The sequence below is a fragment of the Rhododendron vialii genome, chromosome 12a (genome assembly GCF_030253575.1).
Source record: "Rhododendron vialii isolate Sample 1 chromosome 12a, ASM3025357v1".
Lineage (NCBI taxonomy): Eukaryota > Viridiplantae > Streptophyta > Magnoliopsida > Ericales > Ericaceae > Rhododendron > Rhododendron vialii.
Window position 1 is genome coordinate 6,732,186 of NC_080568.1, and position 21,247 is coordinate 6,753,432.

Genomic DNA, 21,247 nt, shown 5'->3' on the forward strand with positions numbered 1-21,247 from the left:
CAGTTATAAAAATAAAAAAATAAACTGCTGGTTTATAAATCAATTACTGAATTGAAATACAATCTGGAAACTAATGCAATTAGAGAGACTGTAGAAACACAATAAGATTATAAACTGTAATACTAGATTTGAGATTTGCAAACCAAGGCCCGTGTTTCATGTGTTGTCCTTGAGACAAATTCGCCGCCTCACCGAGAGTTGGAGGATTTGTCTGCATTTGTCTCCCGGGCCAACTCGGCAATAACTCAGCCTCAGAAGCACCGGACTACCCGTCGAACCGAACAGTGTTCGGACTATCTCCCACCAGAGCACAGGAATTTCTGGAATGAAGTATAGAAGCTAAAATTTTCGGTGTATCAAAAGCGGAAGAGGAATGCTAGTCTTATACTCCATCAGTCATGGGGTGACTTTACAGCTCCTGGTAACTGAAATAGGAAAAATTGATTTAGTAATTAATACAGTCACTATTGCTGCATAAATGTGGGAGTTAGTCTGGGATTAAACTCTTGTAACCTGCAAATATGAAGACATTCAGACAACTCAAGAGTCTGATGGATTCTTTACAATCCATCCCAGAATAATGTGGTATTCTAGTCCATAAAACCCAAAGCCCAAATAATCTCAAACTAACCCAAACAAGACCACAGACCACAGGCCTCGGGTCACAAATCCTGAGTCCCGGCCACGGCCTCATCCGGTTGTTCGGTAATGACAAGCATGTGTGCATCCCTTAACTAACTTGGCCTTTTCAACGCCCATAATGAGACAATTCTCATTCATCTCTTATTGAAATTTGCTCAATCTTTCACCGGCTTAAACCCCTAGAGTTGGAGTTCTAAACCCACATGGCCCACCTCACATGGTGTGGAATCCCACATTAATTTAGATTAAAAGTCCCCAAATATTCTATGATCAAATTCAAATTTTCCATCATTCATTAAGCTTATTTTAGGCACAAGAATAGTCTCATGATATTTCTTTCAACCCAAGAACCGATTACACCAACTGCAACCTTAAGGTCCCGTGACTGCACCGTAAACCAAAGCCCCCTTACCACAACCATTTTGACAAGCTTTCGCCTAAGGGGAGGACGGCCCAAGGAATTTTGCTCCATGTTGAACTAGAAACTTATTCTTATAAATGGACCTCGGCCTTTCTTACCAGACTAGTCCCATGTTGCCGAAACAGGAATGCATCAATATACAACGCATTGCGGAATGATGACTTAACTAGTCTGGAGCTAAAATATATATAAAGATGCAAATTACACAAATTCATGTCCGTATAGTTGGGCAGTGTCTAGCAAATCCATCAATGTTATGGTCATTTCCTGTTCTGTATGCATAATAAAGCCATTCAGAGGGGGGCCAAGGGAAGAAGAGTGGGTCATTGTTAAGATGGCCAAGATCCATTCCTGTATTTCTCCTCAAGAGCTTGTTCCATTGCCCACATCCCAATTTCAGATAAAGGAACTTGTGCCTTCATTTAATCTGGATACTTGCCGGTGTGTTTCACCTCTGCATTTCTGGTCGAAGATGGTGTAGATTCTGGGTTCCCTCCTGCATCAGAGAATCTCATGTAAGTTTAGAGGAAATACGAGAATGAAAAGCCAGAGACTTTAGTTGCATTGGTGTGAAATGATAAACAAACAAAGACTTTAGTTGCATTGGTGCGAAATGACTTTACAAAGAAAGTCATTAGATCCCCGCAGTTGAAAGCCAGAGACTTTAGTTGCATTGGTGTGAAATGACTCTGGTAGGGGGTTTGGTTTATGGTGCGACCAGGCGAACTAAGGTTGTATTAGTGGGATCATTTTCAACTTGTCCCACAAAAAAAGAAAACTAAGTCATTAGAAAAGCCAAATGTTATCATGAATGAACTAAGTGATCCTATGCTTATCTCTATATATCTTTTTATCTCTTTCTTTCTTTTCGTCTTATGACAATAAGCATTACTTACCTGAAATTTTACTATTTTCTAGGAGTATCAGACCTGGAATTTAGAGAAGTACCAATGAGGTCCTGATACTGCAGGATCAGAGATTCAGAATCAAAACTTTCCTAGTAATTTCAGGGCTTGGGTATGTTATTTGACCCTATAACACAATTGGTATCAACTTCTATCAAGAATTCCACGGACCATCGGAAGTATCTGACTTTAGCTATCTTTTTACAGATTTACAAGGCGCAAACCAGTCAAAATGACAAGAAGCAGTCCAACACCACTTGGATACCAAAGTAATATGCAGAACATAAGCGTGAGGGCACCCTCACTTCAATAGCTAGCTTTTGGGGTTGAGTTCTACCTAAGACCGTGTAACATGGTATCAGAACCGGGTATGCCAAGGATGGGTAGGGTGCGTGTCCTTGGCCGGCACGTGGCAGGTGCTGCCGAGTGAGCACGCTGGGCATGAGGGAGGGTGTGAAGCGAAGTCCCACATCGCTTGGGTACCAAAGTAATATGCAGATTATAAGCGTGAGGGCACTCTCACTTCAATAGCTAGCTTTTGGGGTTGAGTTCTACCTAAGACCTTGTAACAAGGACCACTAAAGCTGACCAATATTTTGCAGTCTTACATAACAAAGATATCAAGAACTTTTACTCAAGTCTGCCGATTTCCGAAATGTCGATGTCTATCAAGATGGGACATGTAGAAAACCACATGATATACACCATACAGAGGTGCATTTGTCCTAGTCATCACAATGTCTTCTCTGTAAAAGCTGCGCAGATTCATGTAAGTGCAAAATGATCTAAAAACTCATCTCCCAAGGTATTGTATATCGCATGGTTTGTAGGATTGGTTTTATACAAAGGAAAAGTAGTCTCTCAGTCAATTGGTGCATTCCAAATCTATAAACTATCACCCACCGGAATGGTAATCCAATCTCATGTTTAACCCGGCCAACCAAATGAACCCTAAAAGTCAATAGAGAATATGTGACTCACTCACTCTGATGCCCACTTGACAATCAATCAATTTCAATTTTAACACCAAAGACGGAACAATTGGCCCATCCAGTCATTCCCAACCATTGTCTACTTATCTCACGCTTGTAGCAGTAGAAATCTACTCTAAGTTGATCTGTTCCTTGATCTTAGAACTTCAGAATTGTAATTTCAAGAAGTGATAAAGTGGAAGAGAGAACATATATTGAGTAATATATTTGTCTCTTGTATATAGCTTTTGCCAATATAAAAAGAAACTCCATGTTTATTCCCCGACGACTCCTCATGGTAGGTTCAATTTCAATGTATCTGTATATTTTCCTTCAAGCACATAGGAGGATATATTCAAAAGGTAACTGCCCTTCACTAAGAAACTAATTCTTAAGTTACGGTCAGAAAGACTATTGTTGCAAGACATACCTTATCTAAAAGATTCTTTGATATCCCATGGCCCCTATAAGAACCTGGCATCGGAGTGGCTTTCAAATTCAGGCTCTGTCTGAGCTTTTCCTCCTAAGTACAGTTTAAAAAGCTGTTTAGATAAACTAAATGCAAACAAAATAGAGGTGCTTCATTTAATAGCCTATGACGAGACATTAGTGACAAAATTCTAAACAGTTAAAGTTTACCTTTGGCTTTGAGTGAAGGCGTGTTTTTTCCACTTCTTTGGCATATGATTTTTTCTCCAGCTTATTCGACAACTGTAACCAAAAAAAAAATGTAAATAAACACCCGCACGTGGTTAACAGAAGTCACCATTACATCTTCAAATGTGAAGATGGTTTACGTGAGATAGAAAGGGCATGAGATCAACATATACCTCTCTTTGTTTTTCAGCTCTTCCATCACTTATCGAGCCAATAGAAGATGGGGCAGGCTTTGCGATCCTTTGATCCATACTAGCTCCTTTTAGCGACCTGATCTAGGTAAGTCAATAAGATTGTTTTCAGGGGGAAGACTGACTATGACTTCCAAATTAGAGAATCAAATATAGTTTTTGACAATACTATGTCATAAATTTGCATTCATGATCTGGTACCAATACTCTGGATAACATGCTCTGGGAACATTTTATTTTCACAAAATTGTAAAACGAGTTTTACAATTATTTCTGGTTTACAACGGTGGAGCATCAAAGAATAAGCATATAAGTGAGGTAGTTAAGTAATCTGTCTGATTGGAATATTGGGTGAAAATGGCACTGCTTGACTACATACAGCTCGGAAAGACAAGGGCTTTGGATGCCATAAATCATTCGTGACAATGTGTAGACTCAAGTTACAGCAGGTTCTAGTCAGCCATATCAAATTACTTTGAATGCTAATGAAAGCCCCACTGAGATTGTTTGGTCAAACTCATATGCACTGTAGCACCGTAGCTGCTCTTAAGTACTTCTACTTAAAGAGAGTTACATGGAGTGCAGAAGAGAAAGAATAACACCGGCTAAGGCTGCAAGAGAAAATTAGATGAAAGAACTGCATATCAGAATTCAGACCCCAGAACAACATTGGCATTTTCTAACACAATGAGATATTTGAACGTTTCAAATAAACCAGACTCAAACATTATACCTCCCCAAGGGAGAATTCAAGCTTCTTCCCAATTGACCTTTTTGAGCATCCATCTTCTCTGCTGCCCTCCTCACTCTGAGAACAACAAAGTTCAGTTTACAGCTCCAGTAATTCGATTAAATCAAAGAAAAGATTAAACACATACACAGTGGAGATAGATTGTCTATGTGAAATTACAAAATGCACACAAGAACAACAGAGATGACAACCTTCCCATATGCACCATGGTTTAACATTGAGGCAATGTGATCCACGCAAACACAGTATAATTACTACACATTGCCAAATATTGTACTACAGTGACCGCATCGGACACAATGCAGGAAATATTTTTTACCGAAATCTAACTCTGTAGGAGTATAATTTTAAAAACTATTCTCCAATGATGATCTGCCAACAGACTTTGGAAAACAGTAATGGGTGAGACAAGGAACGCAAACAGAGCAATTAAAAGGCCACCAAGCCTTTCCGTAAACTTCATACAAGGTATGTACTAAAATTCGTAGAGTTCTGCACTTAAAACGATCATATTATTGTCAAGTAACTATGTTGGTCAAATCTAGTTTAAGAGTTGACGTTAGCAAAAGTGCAGGAAAGAAGAAAAGAAATAATATCCACACTCCACTTTAACCAAAACACGGTTCAAAATTACCCCTCGTTCTCCTTTCGAGAAGTCAAAGAAGTTCCGAACTTTTGCTCCGGCCTGGCAGTTGACACCTGCCCAATGAGGCTGAGATCAAAATCCACAAAATTGAATAATTTCCAAACTCACTGCGATCAATGTAACAATATATTTCAGAAAAGATAGCCATAGATATACGAGCCATAGTAATCATTAAAGGAGAACCAACCTTCGTTTCTCTAGAAGACATCTCATAACTAGAACTAAAAGATTGAACTTGGTTGAAATTGTTCTGAAATGTCTTAAATGCCCGCTTAACAATGTCTTTATCCCCCATTTTCTCCATAATAAGAGACTTTCGAGTCATGGTGGGAGGAGTTGATTCAGAATTTGCAGGACTCAAACTAGGTGACATCTGCAGTGGTGGAGGAACGATTTCCTTTCTTTCTCCTGCAGAGAGATTCTTGCTCCTCGGCAATGCTAAACCACTTTCCCTTTTTGTTATGGACCGCGAAGCAGACATTAGAGTGGGGCTTGGTGTTGGTTTTGCTAGTTTCGGTGTGGAAATTTGTGGTGACTTTTTGGGTAAAGGAGATGCTGGCTTCTTCTTTGTTCCTTCCAAATCCCTCTCCTTTCTGGTCGGAATTATCTGAACACCACAACATGTAAGATAACAAAAAATTCCACAATTAGAACCTTAAGAAATAAATAAAAAAACTCAGTCCTAATTGTCCTCCAAACAAAAACTGATTAGAAAATCTAGAACTTGACCTTCTCAGAAATTTTCGATGAATCCAAATTTGCAATATCCTTTTCGATTTCCATGTTGTTTCTTGTCTCCTCCAATACCGATCGAAATTGCACCATGTCCTGAGCTCCATTCAGATTAGTTTCCTCTTGAACAACTACAGGGAGAAGATTCACATTCTCCTGAGATCCACTAATACAAGTGCCCTCTTGAACTACAACAGCCTCTTCTAGTTTGCTCAATTCAAGGCCATCTGGTATGCTATCAAATTCCTCCTTTGCTCCATCTACCAATGAGTTTCGACACTCTATCGTGCTCGTGGCACTGTCGTTGGACTCATCTAAGAGGCTGCTATCCAATACATCATTTGAATCACTAACTTGCTCAACTTCTTCAGCTGAGCTTTGACACATGACTATATCAACCTCAGTGTCAGTCCCAGAAGTGTTTCTGTGATGAATTTCTTCACCATTTAAATCATTCATCGTCAACGCCTTAATTTCAGTTTGCTTCTCCTCCTGCCCCTGTGGTTCAGCCTTCCGAGAAGCGACTTTCTTGTAATGAGCTTCAAAGTAAGCCTTCTTCTGAGCTACCGATCCAGGTGCTGAGAACTTCTCAACTTCTTCCAAGTACTTATTTTGCGAAAAAGACGACCATTTCTCCCACGAAAGCGAATCTCGCTCAAACCTACCGAAAGAAACCGATGCTTCCAGAGCAGCACCAGAGGCAACTGACTCTCCCACCTGTTTACAATAACACAAAATCACACACCCATGGAAATTTTCAACCTATAAATAGATTGGCAACTCACAATAACACACACAGTACGAAAATTCTGCAACTATGAACTGGAAACCAAACATAAATCTACAAACAAAGAAGCTAAATCTCTCTATCTGCAGTAGACTAGTAGTAGGGAATATTTCAACAACTGGGTTTGTCAGTATTGATCAAAGGACAAATGGGTTTACCTTGTTTTCAACATCAAGTGCAGCTGCTGCAGTTGATTCACCCATTGATTTCTCTTTGAAGCTCAATCTATGAAGGTTGAATTATCACAAAGCTACCATAACAATGTACATTTTCACATCACCTGTAAAGGCAAGGGGGACTCATGGATACACTCAAACCTTTCTGAGGGACCCTAGAACAAGAAGGATCTCTCATGAAGACAAAAAAAAGATTAAACAATAACGTGAACAAGAGAAATCAGCATGTGCTGTGTTTCGATTATGGTCTATATTGTCAGATGCAATCAAGGCTCCAGTCAGTCCACTGTGGACCATGCTATGATGCTATCCGTGGGATATGGACCATGCTATATGTGGAGCCCACAAATAGATTAATTAAACACAGGAAAAAACTACTCCTCCTATTGTTTGGTTCGGTAATCTTAGCCACGCCTTAAATTTAAAGGAGCAGACTGTTGTTATATATCCGTAGCCGTCGAATGCCGGTCTTACATGGGTAGCTTCTACCTTAGGTAGGGACGTTACAAGTAACCGTTTCATTAGGAAAAAAAAAAAATTCTCAAGACTCAGAAGATGCGTGTGAGACCCCGTGATATCTGACGGTTGCAAAAGTATCTGTGTCAAGATCCGTGCCCAAAATATTTCTTGTTTTAAAATCAAAACCTTAATCCTTGTCTTTCACCCATTTGTTCACATAGCATTTCAACACATCTTCTTTTTCTTGGAAAACATAAATGGTTTGTTTTCTAATTTTTCGGCCATATTTTTCCTAATAGAAATAGGTGATAAAATAATGTGGCTATCCAAATTCCAATTACCCAAACATTTTTCTTCTTCTTTCTGTATGGAAAACCCTGTGTCAGGTGGAAACTCGTAGAAAGAAAGGAAACCCCAAAACAGAAGTACGATGAACAGGGAGAAACAGAAAAGTTTGCATCTGATTGTGAAATGACTCCAAAAAAAAAAAAGGGTAGATCTTTTTTACTAATAATAATGTTGTTTCTATGGGGAGTGATAAAGGATGTACTTTTGGTAGCTTTTCCTCTCGAGCGCTACTGGGATTTTTTGGAAATGGGAGAGAGGAAAGTGAGCGCGATGTGGACATTGTTAATGAAATTCAAAAAGGAGTACTTTTGCCTGAGTTATGAAGATTCAAGAAAGAAAATGTAGCACATTAATTTGATAAAAACCCAGCAAATAAAAAACAAGATAGTCTCTCTCTTTTTTTAAGTTTTTGAGAAGAGAGAAGATGTCGTACCTGTAGACTTCTCATCTACGGAGATACTCCGTAGTATTGAAGAGATCTGCCATGGAAGTAGAGTAGAAGGAAGGCCCACTGAGAGGGAAGTAGAACAGTGTAGAGAGAGAGAGAGAGAGAGAGAGGGGATTGGGAGGGACACGTGGAGCCGTTTAACTTAACTATTTCTATTGATCAGACTCCACGAGTTTAGTACTTGGGTGACTAGTGATCTCAAAAGTTGAATCTTTGAAACGACGGCGTAATCAAGGTTTCTTGGAAGACATATGGTTGCGGTGGACCATGTCATTGGATGGAGAAGGTTTTGGGTGCAAGCAGGATATAATTCACATAGTATTCGAGCGCGCATTCGAGTTGTTCAAATATGTTTTGGACGTTCAGGATTTTAGAGAGAGAAATGGTCGGCTGAGGGGAAAAAAGAGTATTCGGATCTAAGCTGTCTAAGTCACGTTTGGATAGCTCGGATGCGAGTTAGATACCGTCACGTGATATCCAATTTGCACCCAAAAACTTATCCTTTGGATGGCCCATAATCCAGATCGTCTGTGAGGACTAACTGCGAGGCCACAATCTTTTTACAGTAGAAAGCCGATTTGTCCTTTTTAGAAAAATTCAGCCTAAATCTAACGATCGAAGTTCGATTACGTACTTCATTATGATTTAGTCAGGTGATCTGTGATAAGGTCCGATCGAGGTTCGATTGTACTTCACTATACAAATTGTAATGTTTGAACGTAAAACCTGAACGTCAATCAGTAGTCTTAAATTTTCAAAGGAAAGTCTTCAATACACACCCCTTTAAGGTGTGTATCATATGCACCTATTGTGTGGTTCATATTGTGCCACCTCATAAAAAAATTACTTGTAGGACCGATCATTCATAACATTTTATTTCGTATCGTAACTTTTATACTAAAAATTCGTAACTTTTCATCATATGATTCGTAACTTTTGAGTAATACATTCATAACATTTTGGGAATCATAACATTTTAATGTATTTCAATGAGAGTGCATATGATACACACCCAAATAAGAGATGTGTATTGTAGCACTTTAAACTTGCTTCGTTAAGTTTATAATACTATTGTATAGAAAGGGGGAAAAAAAGAAGAAGGAAGTTATCGGATATGGAAGCCTATCAAAAAAAAAAAAGGGAAATTTTTATAAATGGTCCCTCTAGTTTGCATGAATTTTCATTTTTGTCCCTCTAGTATCAATTGTGTTGCTTTTAGTCCTATAATTTGCATTCTGTCTCAATTTCGTCCCTCTTGCTTACGGCGTTAATAAAACAAACAGAATTGGAGGACAAAATTGTCATTTCTCCTCATAGAGGGACTAAATTGAGATTTCATGCAAACTATAGGGACTATTTCTATAATTTTATTTTTTACTTTTGTTTTGTAAATAAATTTAAAATACATCATATATAATATATTTCTCATCTCATTTTATATTGAATAGTAAAAAATATGTTGAAATTTTTTAAAGTTTTTATTATATACATCACAAAAAATATGAGAAAATTCGAAAAACAACCCTTATGTTAATTGTCTTGGTCTTGTATTTTTTTTTCAATTGAATTTTCACTATCGCTATTTTTTTTGTCACATGATTAAAAAGAAAAAGTTGTTCAGTAGTATTTAGAAATCTTGTAATTGTGTTTAATTAAGCAATGAAACACTATTAAATATTAAGAGATTAAATACATTAAAATATGGATATAAGTGTATTTATTTTGGGACTTACTCATAAGATCACTCATATAACAAATAAACATGGATTTTAAATATTTTTTTATTGGGTGAAAAAATAAGAAGATTATAAGAACATGATACAAAGACATTAGCTAAGAGGTTGATTTGTGCATTTTCTAATATTTTTGTAATGTGTAATGAAATATAATTTTTTCAATATAGTTTGATTACCCAATAATTCTGTTGTCAAATACATTACTTATGGTCTTTTTTATTTTATTTGCAAAAAAAGAAAGTAAAATGTAAAATTTTAAAAATAATCCCTCTGGTTTGCATAAAATTTCAATTTGGTCCCTCTGTGAGAGAAAATGACAATTTTGCCCTTCAATTCCGTTTGTTTCATGGACGGCGTCAGGGAGAAGGACGAAATTGAGATGGAATGAAAACTATAGGGTTAAAATTGATACAATTAATAGTAGAGGGACGAAAATGAGAACTCGTGCAAACTAGAGGGACCATTTTTAAAAATTTCCCAAAAAAAAAATAACGGATATGGAAATTAAGATATGATTACTGTTTAATAATTCAATTAAAACTCACTTGAAATTAACTCGACCTATAAACAAACCAATCTACTACCATTTTCATGCTTTTAGAAACGAAGACTATTTCTGTCTTTAATTTACAATGTTTCACAATCCATTCTTGGAAGCCCTAGTCATAATAACCAACTCCTCCAATTCCCTGGATTATCTTCCCACTATATATCCTAGTAGTACTTCCTTTTTAGAACTGGCAAGGCATAGAGAACACAAGGGAAAAGTGGCCACATTAGACTATTGATCTTCAAAAGTACTGTATGCCAAAAAGATTTTAAGAGCATGTGACAAATAGGAGATGCTCACATGCTCATCTAAAGTGGTACTGTCCAGGGCTGCAAATGAACCGAGCAGCTCGCAAGTTTGGCTCGGCTCGGCTCGTTAACGCTCGGCTTGGCTCGGCCGTTTAGTTAAACGAGCCGAACGAGCTCAAGCTCGAGTTATCGGTTCGTTTAGTAAGCAAGGAGGCTCGGCTTGATTAGAGATGCTCGTTTAATAAATAACTAAGCTCGACTCGTTAAAACTTGAGCTCAAGTTTTTTGCTTGTTTAGTAAACGAGCCGAGCTCGAGCTCGACAAAGCTCGGCTCGGCTTGTTTGCGGCTTATTGGTACATATGAGAAATTGAAAATTGGTTGAATATGTCACGAAAATTAGCCCAAAGAACATGAAAGAGAGAAATTAGAAGTGGCAAATGGACGGATTGAAATGGGTCACGGGTCAAATATGGACGGATCGAATATGGGTTGAATAGTAGGTGAGTTGAAAATGGGTCGGATCGAATATGGGTCAATGCAAACCCGACCAGACCCAACCCGGCCCAATTTTCTTTTCTTTTTTTTCCTCCCTTCTTTTTCCCCTCCTCCTTTTCCATCTCCCCTTTCTTCCCCGGTATGGGTTGAATATGAGTCCATTTTGTGGATGCTTCAAAGAGCAATTCGGATAACAAATAAGAATGACATAAATCAGAACTTCAGTTGTATTATCATGGGCCTCTCTACAACATGCAAACGAATTACTATCAGTTTTAGTGAAACGCAGGAATGGGACTCATTTTTTCATTCTCTCCTTTTCATTTTGTCCTAATGCAATTTTTTTTTTGCATTGGTTTATTTTGCGATAAATTTTTTACCTTTGTTGATTCGTAATTTTTTTTTCTTTTACCTTGATATTTTTTTTTGTACTATCTAAGATTTTTTACTTTAGTTTAGTTTCACATTAATTTTTTGTGGATTTATTGGTTTGATTTTTGATGAGAGGAATTGGAAAAGTAAAAAATTATGGTCCAAACCTAATTTTTTTAATAAAAACGAAAAAATTGATTTATTAACTTATTTAGCCAAAAAGCAGCATCAATTGTAATTATATCTTGGGTGTTGTTATACTTAGAACTTTTAGGATTTTTTTTGTTTTATCCTTATTCAAAAAAAAATTCGCATTTGTTAGTTTTGCTCCACTTTTTTGATTTTTTGATTCATCTCGTCAAAATAAATTGAAAAAGTAAAAATTATGACTTTTACCTAGATGTTTTGGGAAATAACCACTTTTAAATATCAAAAAAGTCACTTAAAGTGCATATTTTTCAAAATATTTGGGTAAAAGTAATATTTTTCTTCTAATTTTGATTCATCTTGACTAGACAAATCAATAATCCACAAAAGTTTGACGTAAAGCTAACTAACACAAAAAAAAAATTTGAATAAGAACAAAAAGTGCTAAAAAAAAATAGTTTCTCGCGGAACGAGCCTTGTCAAATTGGTCGATTTTGAAGATTAAAGTCTTTGAGAGAGAGAGAGAGAGAGAGAGAGAGAGAGAGAGAATTCGTGAGCATGTATTTATCTCTTTTTTTGTCTGGTACAGGAACGGGCCTCTCGTAGTTCATTCTTGTTTTGGCTGGTACAGGAGGCGCACGTACAGGAGCAAGAGAGTAGTTCACTCTTTTGCAAGGACAAATATTTAAATTCCAACCCATATTGAACCCATTTGTAACCCATGTAAATGTAGATTTATATGGGTTCAACTCATTATAAAATATGGCCGGGTTAGTTACAAAATATAGGTAGAGATTGCCATCTCTAAGAGAAATCAATGGTGAATTCAAGCCAAAAATCAATTTACACACCACAATATTCAGAAACTCCAGGGGCACCTGATAAGCACATTCAAGGTCAGGTAAAAATGAAACGTGGGACCCAAAAAATGAATACATCATTTGAGGGTAATTTTTGTACCCAATAACTGGAACGTAAAAAAATACTACCTACACCACAAAAAGGCTGCTGGTGTAACGGGATGAAATTGTCAAAAACATTTATTTGGGGATATTCTCTTCTTTTTTTTGATGTCTTATTGGTCCAGACGTCGCCAATTGGATTTTCTCAAGGAAGCACAGCTCTGAGTTCTTTCCTATCTGCTCCAAATGACTGTAACAAAGATCCAAAACCAATTGATATGATATAGCCATTGCAATGAAACTCTCCAAATAATGACCCAAAAGACTAACCAAGACATATTTTTCACTTTACTAATCGATAACACTCGATGACAATCCAATACCAAATCATCTGCGCAAGTGGTAGGGCACCATTCAATACATACTCTTTCTAACGTAGTAGAGTTCAACTCCGGAAAAAAACATGTCAGAATTGCAATGACTGTCAGTGTATAGCATTCTGCTTTAAACTTAGTTGATTGTATAGCCTTTAGTAGAGCAAAATGAAGAAAAATGATTTATTTAGCCAATCTCAATTGATTGGAACACAAGGCTTAGTTTGATTCGGTTTATCTAAGGGCTTTTATTTCAGTCTAATCTACTGAAAAGAATTTTAGGAACAAAAAAGCTTACCTCAACTCCGAAGTCTTTCACATACACATTGGTGAAGAGTTCAAAGGGTTCTGGCATTGGGCTTTCCTGAAATTCCAGGGAAAACGGATGTAACTTACTTATAAAGGGAAATACATGAAGGAGGTTAAATTCAAAGGTGTTTCACTATGACAAAATAACGATGAAGATATAAAAGAAGACAGGTTTCTCACCTTGGCTTGAGCAATGGCATCATCAACCTCTTTTCTCACTTCCTTCTCAATATCCTACAAAGGCGTATGCAAACATATAAGATAGGACGAGAACAAAAATCACCATTATGCAGATGCTCTTACACAAGCTATGACCAAAATCTTCACCAAGATGCCATGAGAAAAATTAGCAAAGAAAAATTTCATAACCGAGTTTCAAAATGGAGAATTTTGTTTCGAAATCTAGAATTTCTCATAAATGCAAACATGCATAAGGATTTTAAGTCATTAAATACCTTTAGCTCCTTTTCAGTGGCTAGGTCATGAGACAGAACCAGCTTTCTAATTCTTTCAAGTGGATCACGCTCCTGGCATATGAATTACGCATCCCAAAAGTTCATACATCTAACATTTAATATCAACAAGTACTAGTTCCATTGAGAGAAAGAATGTTACTGAGAATACATATCCACCTGTCTCACACCACTAATTTCGTCACGGGTGCGGTAGGTGCTCCCAGGATCAGACATAGAGTGACCATGGTACCTGTAAGTGTCCATTTCAAGAATCTGAAAACAGACATCACAAATGAGAAGAAATTAGTCATTTCCAGGTTAATATAACAACAAAAATGAAGCTGAAAATATTCCAAGCAACTTAGGTCAAATAGGAGAATTAATTATGAAGAATCGGCATGGGTAACCTATGTCCACCATTATGGGACAGTACAAAAACAAATAAGTAGGATTATACATCTCTTCCAGAACCTAGTTTTATCCTGTTTGTACAGACAGCATTTCACAAAAAAATGTCCCACTATTTTTGCCAACGGCTAAAAGGCTACAACGCTTAAGATCCACGTTAGACACTTCCTTAGAAATATCCTTGCTTCTTACGGGCTACGGCAAATTAAAAGGCAACTAAACAGAAAACTAAATTTATTTGGAAAAAAAGTACACCCCGTTTAGTTCCAAGTAATTGGGATAGAGAAATCTCTTCATCCATGGCATTTCCTTAGCGGCCTCTGTACGGCAATGTAGCCTCTGTACGGCAATGTAGTATGTGCTTTGCGAGGGGTATAAATGGGAAGAAACAATATGCAGGTTCTATAGACCGTTTTGCCAATATAAAGCAATAACATCATCGAATGACAGATAAACCTGATAGATGTACTCACAAGGGGTCCATTCTTCAAAGCATGTTCCTTGGCAAACTTGCATGCTTGTTTCACAGCAAAGGCATCCATACCATCTACCTGTTTCAGAATATGAACTATGTGATACACAAAAAAAACAGCTCATGCATGGCAGTAGAATGACAATAACTTCTTCTATTCATTCACCTAGAAATAGAATTCAATAATGGCATAATATGGAGGGAAAAGATTCACAACAAGAAGACACCATAATAAGTTCAAACTTTAAGTATCTACTAATGTACGCTCACAACAAGAAAGCCATCATCCAGATCTTCTAAACACAAGTTCAGCTGCGTTTGTTGGATCTCACTAATCTTTCCTGCAAATTGCCAAAGGCCCAAAAGGCATTTTGCAGTTCCTAGGTAAAAACTATTCAATTGAAAACTTGATACCAAAAAATTAAGAATCAAAAGGCACATTAGAGAAAAGAGATTGTCAAATCAATTGCAAAACCTTTCATAATCAAATCCAGCCCTTAATAATTGTCCATCAATGAAGAAAATGGCAACCAAGAGAAGAAAAAACAAAAACTTCATCCTTGTTGACTCCAAACTTTATATCATACTGACAACCTGATGCATTATGCTATCTCTCATTCCATCCTTTATTCCACAGATAATGTTACTTCCTCACGACACATAAATGCTGTTCAATACTGCCAAACAAACCAACTGTCAAACAATTTGAAATTTTACAAGTTGTCAATGCGAAACTCCAATCAGATAAATTAACATCTTGTTTTAAATATGCACTCAGGGCTGTCACTGAAAAAAAGTGAAACATCTACTGCTTGAATTACCTTGTAAACAAGATCAAAAAAATGTAGAGGAAAAAATCTTTCCAATGGTATACGACAGCAATAACATAATCGAAAAGAACTAACATTTCTAACCGATTTGGTCTTTAAAAAAATAACCAAAATGTTCAGATAACAACAGATCAAAAGAACTGTCCAGGCAAAAACAAACACCTCAAAACCATATAGAATTCAATGTTACCTTCAAACCAGGAACGTAGTCCCCTCTTTTGTAATAGGCAGGACTCTTTGCAGCTCTCCATTCAGCAGTTCCCATTCCATCTGCAACAACATTTCAAAATCAATCAAATCAGATACATATATGTAACAGACTGTTGAATTCGGTGTCCAAATATTAAATTCTTAGAGCATCTCCATTCAGCTGTTCCCATTCCATCTACAGCTCTCCAGTTGATGAATCTTTTTATACAAATTTAAGCTTTGATAGAGTTTCACCATCGGAGTGCTAATGAATCTTATAACTCAGCCATTTTCATTGTCGAGTTCAGTTACTAGTTACGTTCAAACTTGAGGTAGATGCTTGAGTAAGGGATGGAAATAGTCTTACAATGGTTGTTTTCGCACACTAGAATTGCAGGGAGATCCCAAAGCGCAGCCATGTTAAGGGCCTCGAACAACTGCCCCTGATTTGCCGCGCCATCACCGTACAAGGCAAAAGTCACATGATCTTCCTTTGAGTATTTCTGAGCAAAGGCCAATCCAATACCTAAGGGCACCTGAGCCCCAACAATCCCATGGCCTCCGTAAAATCCACCTTCCTTCTTGTAGAAATGCATAGATCCACCCTTGCCCTTTGAACACCCAGCCTGGAGAGAGCATCACTCTAGATATTAAACGCAAAATCGAATAATGGGGGCGTAATATACGACTTTGTGGCGATCAGACCTCCTTGGGGTGGGGTTTCTAACCTCCAAAACTCATAAGGCCGCCAATCTTTTTGATTTCTTGTTAAGTTATACTCCGTACAACATCTACATGTCTTATATAGACTCAATTAAAAAAGAAGCACAATAACAAAATAACATCAAATAAGGATAAGTAAGGCTCCGTTCCACTTTCTCAAATAAGGACTTAAAAAATAAGAAACTATTTTCAAGCTTAAAAATAATGAGCTAACGAAAATAATTTTCCAATTTTTTGTGCAGGGTATCAAACAAGATCTATATTGAATATTTTTTTATTTCAGTAAGCCTATTATTTTTAAGCTTGAAAATTACAAATAAGTACTTATTTTTTAAGGGTGTAAACCGGAACACCACCTAAGCCTTTTACATCGTGAACTTTTAGACTATTTGCTTGAAGGACTTCAAATTTGTTGTTTGTTTGGTGCAACTTTCTTTAAGCAATGATAAACACAGAAAGGTTGACTGGTTGAGTATAGGGTTGTTTGCTGAACGGATTACGGGTAAACCAAGACACATTCTTCATCTAAAAATGCTCTTTTGGGGGCTTCTAGAAGTCTTTGGTCTGTGTTGGACACCCACTTGTGTGCTATCAATAATTTTTGTGTTGGGTACTTAGGTGAAAAGGTCCCGCCAGTTGACGGCGAGATTGGTCTTAGAAATTAGAATTAGTCATTCCCTTGGGAGGGATACCTAGTTATCAAAAAAATGTTCATTTTGTCGTTTGACTCTACCGTATTGAGGATGAGGCCCTAGATTTTCTTATGCCTACTCAGAATCAATAGAATTCCGCACTTCTGATGAAAGAAAAAACTATAAACCCAACCAAACCAAACCGAGCCTCATGTCCCAATTACTTGGGGTCAGCTACATGAATCATTTTCCTCCATTGAGCTCTGTCAATGGTCAATTGTTCACAGAAACCCATTATACCCATATCTTTGCGCACCACAGCATCTAATGTCAATTTAAGTCTACCCCTCCCCGTAACATTGCTACCCAAAACTATCTTATCCGCTCTCTTAACTATTGCATCTCCTGGTCTACGATATACATGCCCAAACCACCGTAGCCTATTTTCCATCAACTTTTCCTCTATAGGTGCTACACCTACCATCTTATGAACCGTTTCATTTCTAATCCTGTCTCGTCTAGTCTTACCACACATTCACCTCAACATTCTCATTTCTGCTACACTCATTTTACTCAACTATTGTTTTTTAATAGGCCAACATTCTGTTCCATAGAGCATCGCTGGTCTGATAACAGTTCCATAGAATTTTCTCTTCAATTTTGTGGGTACCATCTTGTCACATAATATACCAGTAGCGCTCCTCCACTTGAGCCACCCCACTTGAATCCTATAGGTCACATTATCGGCAATCTCTCCATCTCTACTAATAATTAAGCCTAAGTACCTAAAATGATCACTCTTTGATATCTCCTGGTCTTGAATCATCACTCTTTCTTCATGCGCACTGCTGGTACCACTAAACTCGCACACCATATACTCAGTTTTACTTCTACTTATCCGAAAACCCTTTGACTATAATACTTCCCTCCAAATTGCTAGTTTCGTACTAACACCTCTAACGGTTTCATCTACGAGGACAATGTCATCTGCAACCATCATTCACCATGGGATATCCTCCTGAAATTGTCTAGTCAATTCATCCATAACTAAGTCAAAGAGGTACGGGCTCAACGCTGACCCTTGATGCAATCCTACAGTGATTGGAAATTCACTTGTTTCCCCTACTGGTGATGGCACCTTCATGCATGTCTCTAATCACCTTGATATACCCTTTGATCACTCCTTTTCTCTCCAAAACCCACCATATGATATCTCTAGGCACCCTATCATAAGCCTTTTCTAAGTCTATGAAAATCATATGGAGATCTTTCTTCTTTGCTCTGTGTTTTTCTACCAATCTCCTTAATAGGTAGATAGCTTTCATGGTTGATCTTTCAGGCATGAATCCAAACTGTTTCTCTAACACCGTAGTCACCATCCTCAAACGATGCTCAATAACTATTTCCCACAACTTCATTGTATGAATCATCAATTTAATACCTCTATAGTTGTTGCAACTTTGAATATCCCCTTTATTCTTATAGATATGTACTAAGGTGCTCCTTCTCCATTCGCCGGGCATTTTCCGAATGATAATAATCTTGTTAAACAACTTCGTCAACCAAGTCACCTAGACTTTTCCACACTTCAATAGAGATATCATCTGGTCCTTAGGCCTTACCCGGTTTCATCTTTTTCAAAGCTTTAACCACTTCGAACTTTTGTATTCTCCGATAAAACTCATATTCTATGTTCTCGCCAGTTTCATACACTTCCTCCCTACCAAAGCCTCCTGCATGTTTCTCATTTAACAACTTCTCGAAATACGACTCCCATCTATCCCTGATCGCCTCGTCTATCACTAACACCACCGAATCAATACCTTTTATACACTTAACCTGAGAAACGTCTCTAGCTTTCCTTTCTTGCAACTTGACAAGTTTATAAAAAATCTTTTCTCCATCTCTACTATCAAGTCTAGCGTAGAAATTCATATAGGCTTTCAACTTAGCATCCTGAACGGCTTTCTTAGCTTCAAATTGCCCGCTTGAAAATTTTAACCCGCTTGGTAAAATTAGCTGTAAAAATGCTTTTTTATCAAACACATATTCAAATTGCCCTTAAAAGTTCTACAGACGTTCTCCACTCTTGTAGTCAAGTGGTCTTTTGTCCCTACACATTTTAAATACTTTAAGAAAGCAAAAAAGATACAAACTGCAACTTAAAAATCTCATTTTTGTAGGTCAAATAAGTGATAATCCAGAATTGCTATCAAACATCATTACTCTCTTTTGCTAGAATCATGTATTGACAGGAATCAAACAAATTAAATTTGGCAACTAAATAACACCAACAGCTGTCTTTATTGTCTTTTGTGCCGTCTTATCTGACCATATTTTTAATTTCGGTCCATATTTTTATACAGACTGTCTTCAAAACAATTAATTTATGCCAAACACACTAACAAGTAACAACTATATCACCTGGCTTTGAAACTGAGGCGTGATTCCAAAAATTATGACGAAAAATATACAAAGATGGAGTCTAATAAATAGTGAAGTTGTTTCCACTAAACTAAATGGCCTACAGGCTAATGGCATCAGTCAAGTCGTTTCTGCTAAATGGTATTTAGTTGATGTAGGTGAGAAAAATGACCTGCTTAGAAATCCGTGAAAACATGAGCTTTTAGTTAGTTTAGTGGAAATGCACCCTAAAAGTACACAACGCCAACAGTCTTCAAAACAAATTAATTTAGACCAAACACACTAACACTAAGTCAAAACAAAGGATTAATTCCAAAAATTACAAACAAAATTTTCTAAAGATCACTAAAATTTTGATAACTCAGGTGTCCGAGCCAGTTTATGTGCACCTCAACTAATTCTAATGGCCCAATTCCACCGGAACCACTTGTGGGGAGCCCAACTAAAGCTGGAGAAAGCTGCGTATGGACTGGCCACAAAGGAGTTGATACCGAACCTAAGACCTTGGGAGGGAGAAAATCCTAAGTCCCAGTCATCGACCACTAAAATAACATAATTGTGACAATTTAATACAAATTAATTTAGTTCAAACTCGCAACTCAATAGAAATTGAATTACCTGGCATCCCATTAGCTCAATAGTTAAGTTGTTTCCGCTAAACTAAATGGACTAAGCCTAATGACAATAGTCAAGTTGTTTCTGTTAAATGGTATCTTAGTTTATGTAGGTGAGGAGAATGACCTGCATCAATTGCAATAGCAGAAACAACTTGACTTTTGTCATTAGTCTGTAGAAAAATCGAAACTTAATAGAAAAATCGAATCACCTGGCGTCCCATGAGCTCAGAAAAGGCCTCGACTAGGGTTCCGCCACGGCCAAGGAACAAGCAATGATCCCTGTATGCCGTGATGATGCAATCCTTCCTGGTGATCGCGGCCTCCATCCCGACGGCGACGGCCTCCTGGCCGTCGTAGAGGTGGCAGAAGCCGCGGATGAGCTTGGCCTTGTAGAGCGAGTCGGCGGCTATCTCCATCCGGCGCATGGTGGCCATGTCGCGGAAGAAGGACATGAGCTCGGCGGGGGAGGTCTCGACGGAGCGGGAGGGGGGGTCGCAGTTGTGGGCGGTGAAGGGGATGCTGGTCTCGACGGTGATGGTGTCGGAGGAGGAGAAGGGGCGGCGGAGGGAGGGGAAGGAGGCGGCGGCGGCGGTGGAGAGGGGTTTTAGGATGGAGGAGCGGTGGATTAGTGCCATCTCGATCGGTGGAAAATAGGAATTTTCGATTCAACCGATCTGTGAATGGTTCTTGGTTCTCTCTCTAGGATGGAGTCCCGAGAAACTGGAGAGAGAGAGAGAGAGAGAGAGAGAGAGAGAGAGAGAGTGGGGTTAGGTGAGAGAGAGAGGGGTTGAGTCAACCAAAAAAAAAAATGAGAAGGAGAAGGAGAAAGCTGGGTAGAATTTCAACCAAAAATAAAAATAAAAATAAAGGAAAGCCAGGTAGAAATATTAGTAGTACCTTTTTTAATTAGTAGGAGTAATTGTTTTTGCACTCCATTTTATTATTTGATACTTTTTTGTTTTTATTTAAATGAAATTACGAAATTATCCTTGCTTTATTGAGTCACCTTCATATATGATGGGCGTTTTTATCATTTTACATAAATAATAAAGACAAAAAAAGAAGAAGTGAAAGGATAGTACTCCCTTTTTTGGTTTCTGCATACATTTATTAGTACAAGGATAGTGAAAAATTTAGTTAGTTGGTGCACTCATAGTTTTGGTCCCTTTTGGATGTATAGTTTGATGAAACAGTGCATGATACTAGTGGCGTATCCAGAAATCTTGCTC

At 37.7% G+C, this 21,247-nt stretch overlaps 2 protein-coding genes across 2 annotated transcripts; both read right to left on the reverse strand.

The window, feature by feature from the left end:
• Positions 1–1,218: 1,218 nt before the first annotated feature.
• Positions 1,219–7,119, reverse strand: LOC131310318 (protein WVD2-like 7). The gene is made up of 9 exons (XM_058337274.1): positions 6,862–7,119; positions 5,914–6,633; positions 5,372–5,791; positions 5,173–5,237; positions 4,521–4,595; positions 3,770–3,866; positions 3,579–3,650; positions 3,370–3,462; positions 1,219–1,559 (listed from the first exon to the last, which is right to left on the reverse strand). The coding sequence occupies exons 1-9, from the start codon at positions 6,904–6,906 to the stop codon at positions 1,512–1,514; spliced, it is 1,635 nt and encodes a 544-aa protein (XP_058193257.1). The 5' UTR covers positions 6,907–7,119; the 3' UTR covers positions 1,219–1,511.
• Positions 7,120–12,504: 5,385 nt separating this feature from the next.
• Positions 12,505–20,849, reverse strand: LOC131310329 (pyruvate dehydrogenase E1 component subunit alpha, mitochondrial-like). Its single transcript, XM_058337287.1, has 9 exons — positions 20,228–20,849; positions 15,990–16,248; positions 15,624–15,703; positions 14,605–14,682; positions 13,901–13,996; positions 13,724–13,795; positions 13,449–13,502; positions 13,258–13,323; positions 12,505–12,835 (listed from the first exon to the last, which is right to left on the reverse strand). Exons 1-9 carry the CDS (start codon positions 20,651–20,653, stop codon positions 12,791–12,793), a joined length of 1,176 nt encoding a protein of 391 aa, XP_058193270.1. The 5' UTR covers positions 20,654–20,849; the 3' UTR covers positions 12,505–12,790.
• Between the last annotated feature and the right edge of the window lie 398 nt (positions 20,850–21,247).

Coding starts and splice junctions, on each gene's coding strand:
- LOC131310318 (XM_058337274.1), bottom strand. CDS start 6,906: ATGGGTGAATCAACTGCAGCAGCTGCACTTGATGTTGAAAACAAG. Junction 5,792..5,913: donor CATCGAAAATTTCTGAGAAG/GTCAAGTTCTAG, acceptor TGTGGTGTTCAG/ATAATTCCGACCAGAAAGGA. Junction 3,463..3,578: donor GCCTTCACTCAAAGCCAAAG/GTAAACTTTAAC, acceptor AACTGTACTTAG/GAGGAAAAGCTCAGACAGAG.
- LOC131310329 (XM_058337287.1), bottom strand. CDS start 20,653: ATGGCACTAATCCACCGCTCCTCCATCCTAAAACCCCTCTCCACCGCC. Junction 15,704..15,989: donor AGTGTGCGAAAACAACCATT/GTAAGACTATTT, acceptor ATGTTGTTGCAG/ATGGAATGGGAACTGCTGAA. Junction 13,796..13,900: donor AAATTAGTGGTGTGAGACAG/GTGGATATGTAT, acceptor TTCATATGCCAG/GAGCGTGATCCACTTGAAAG.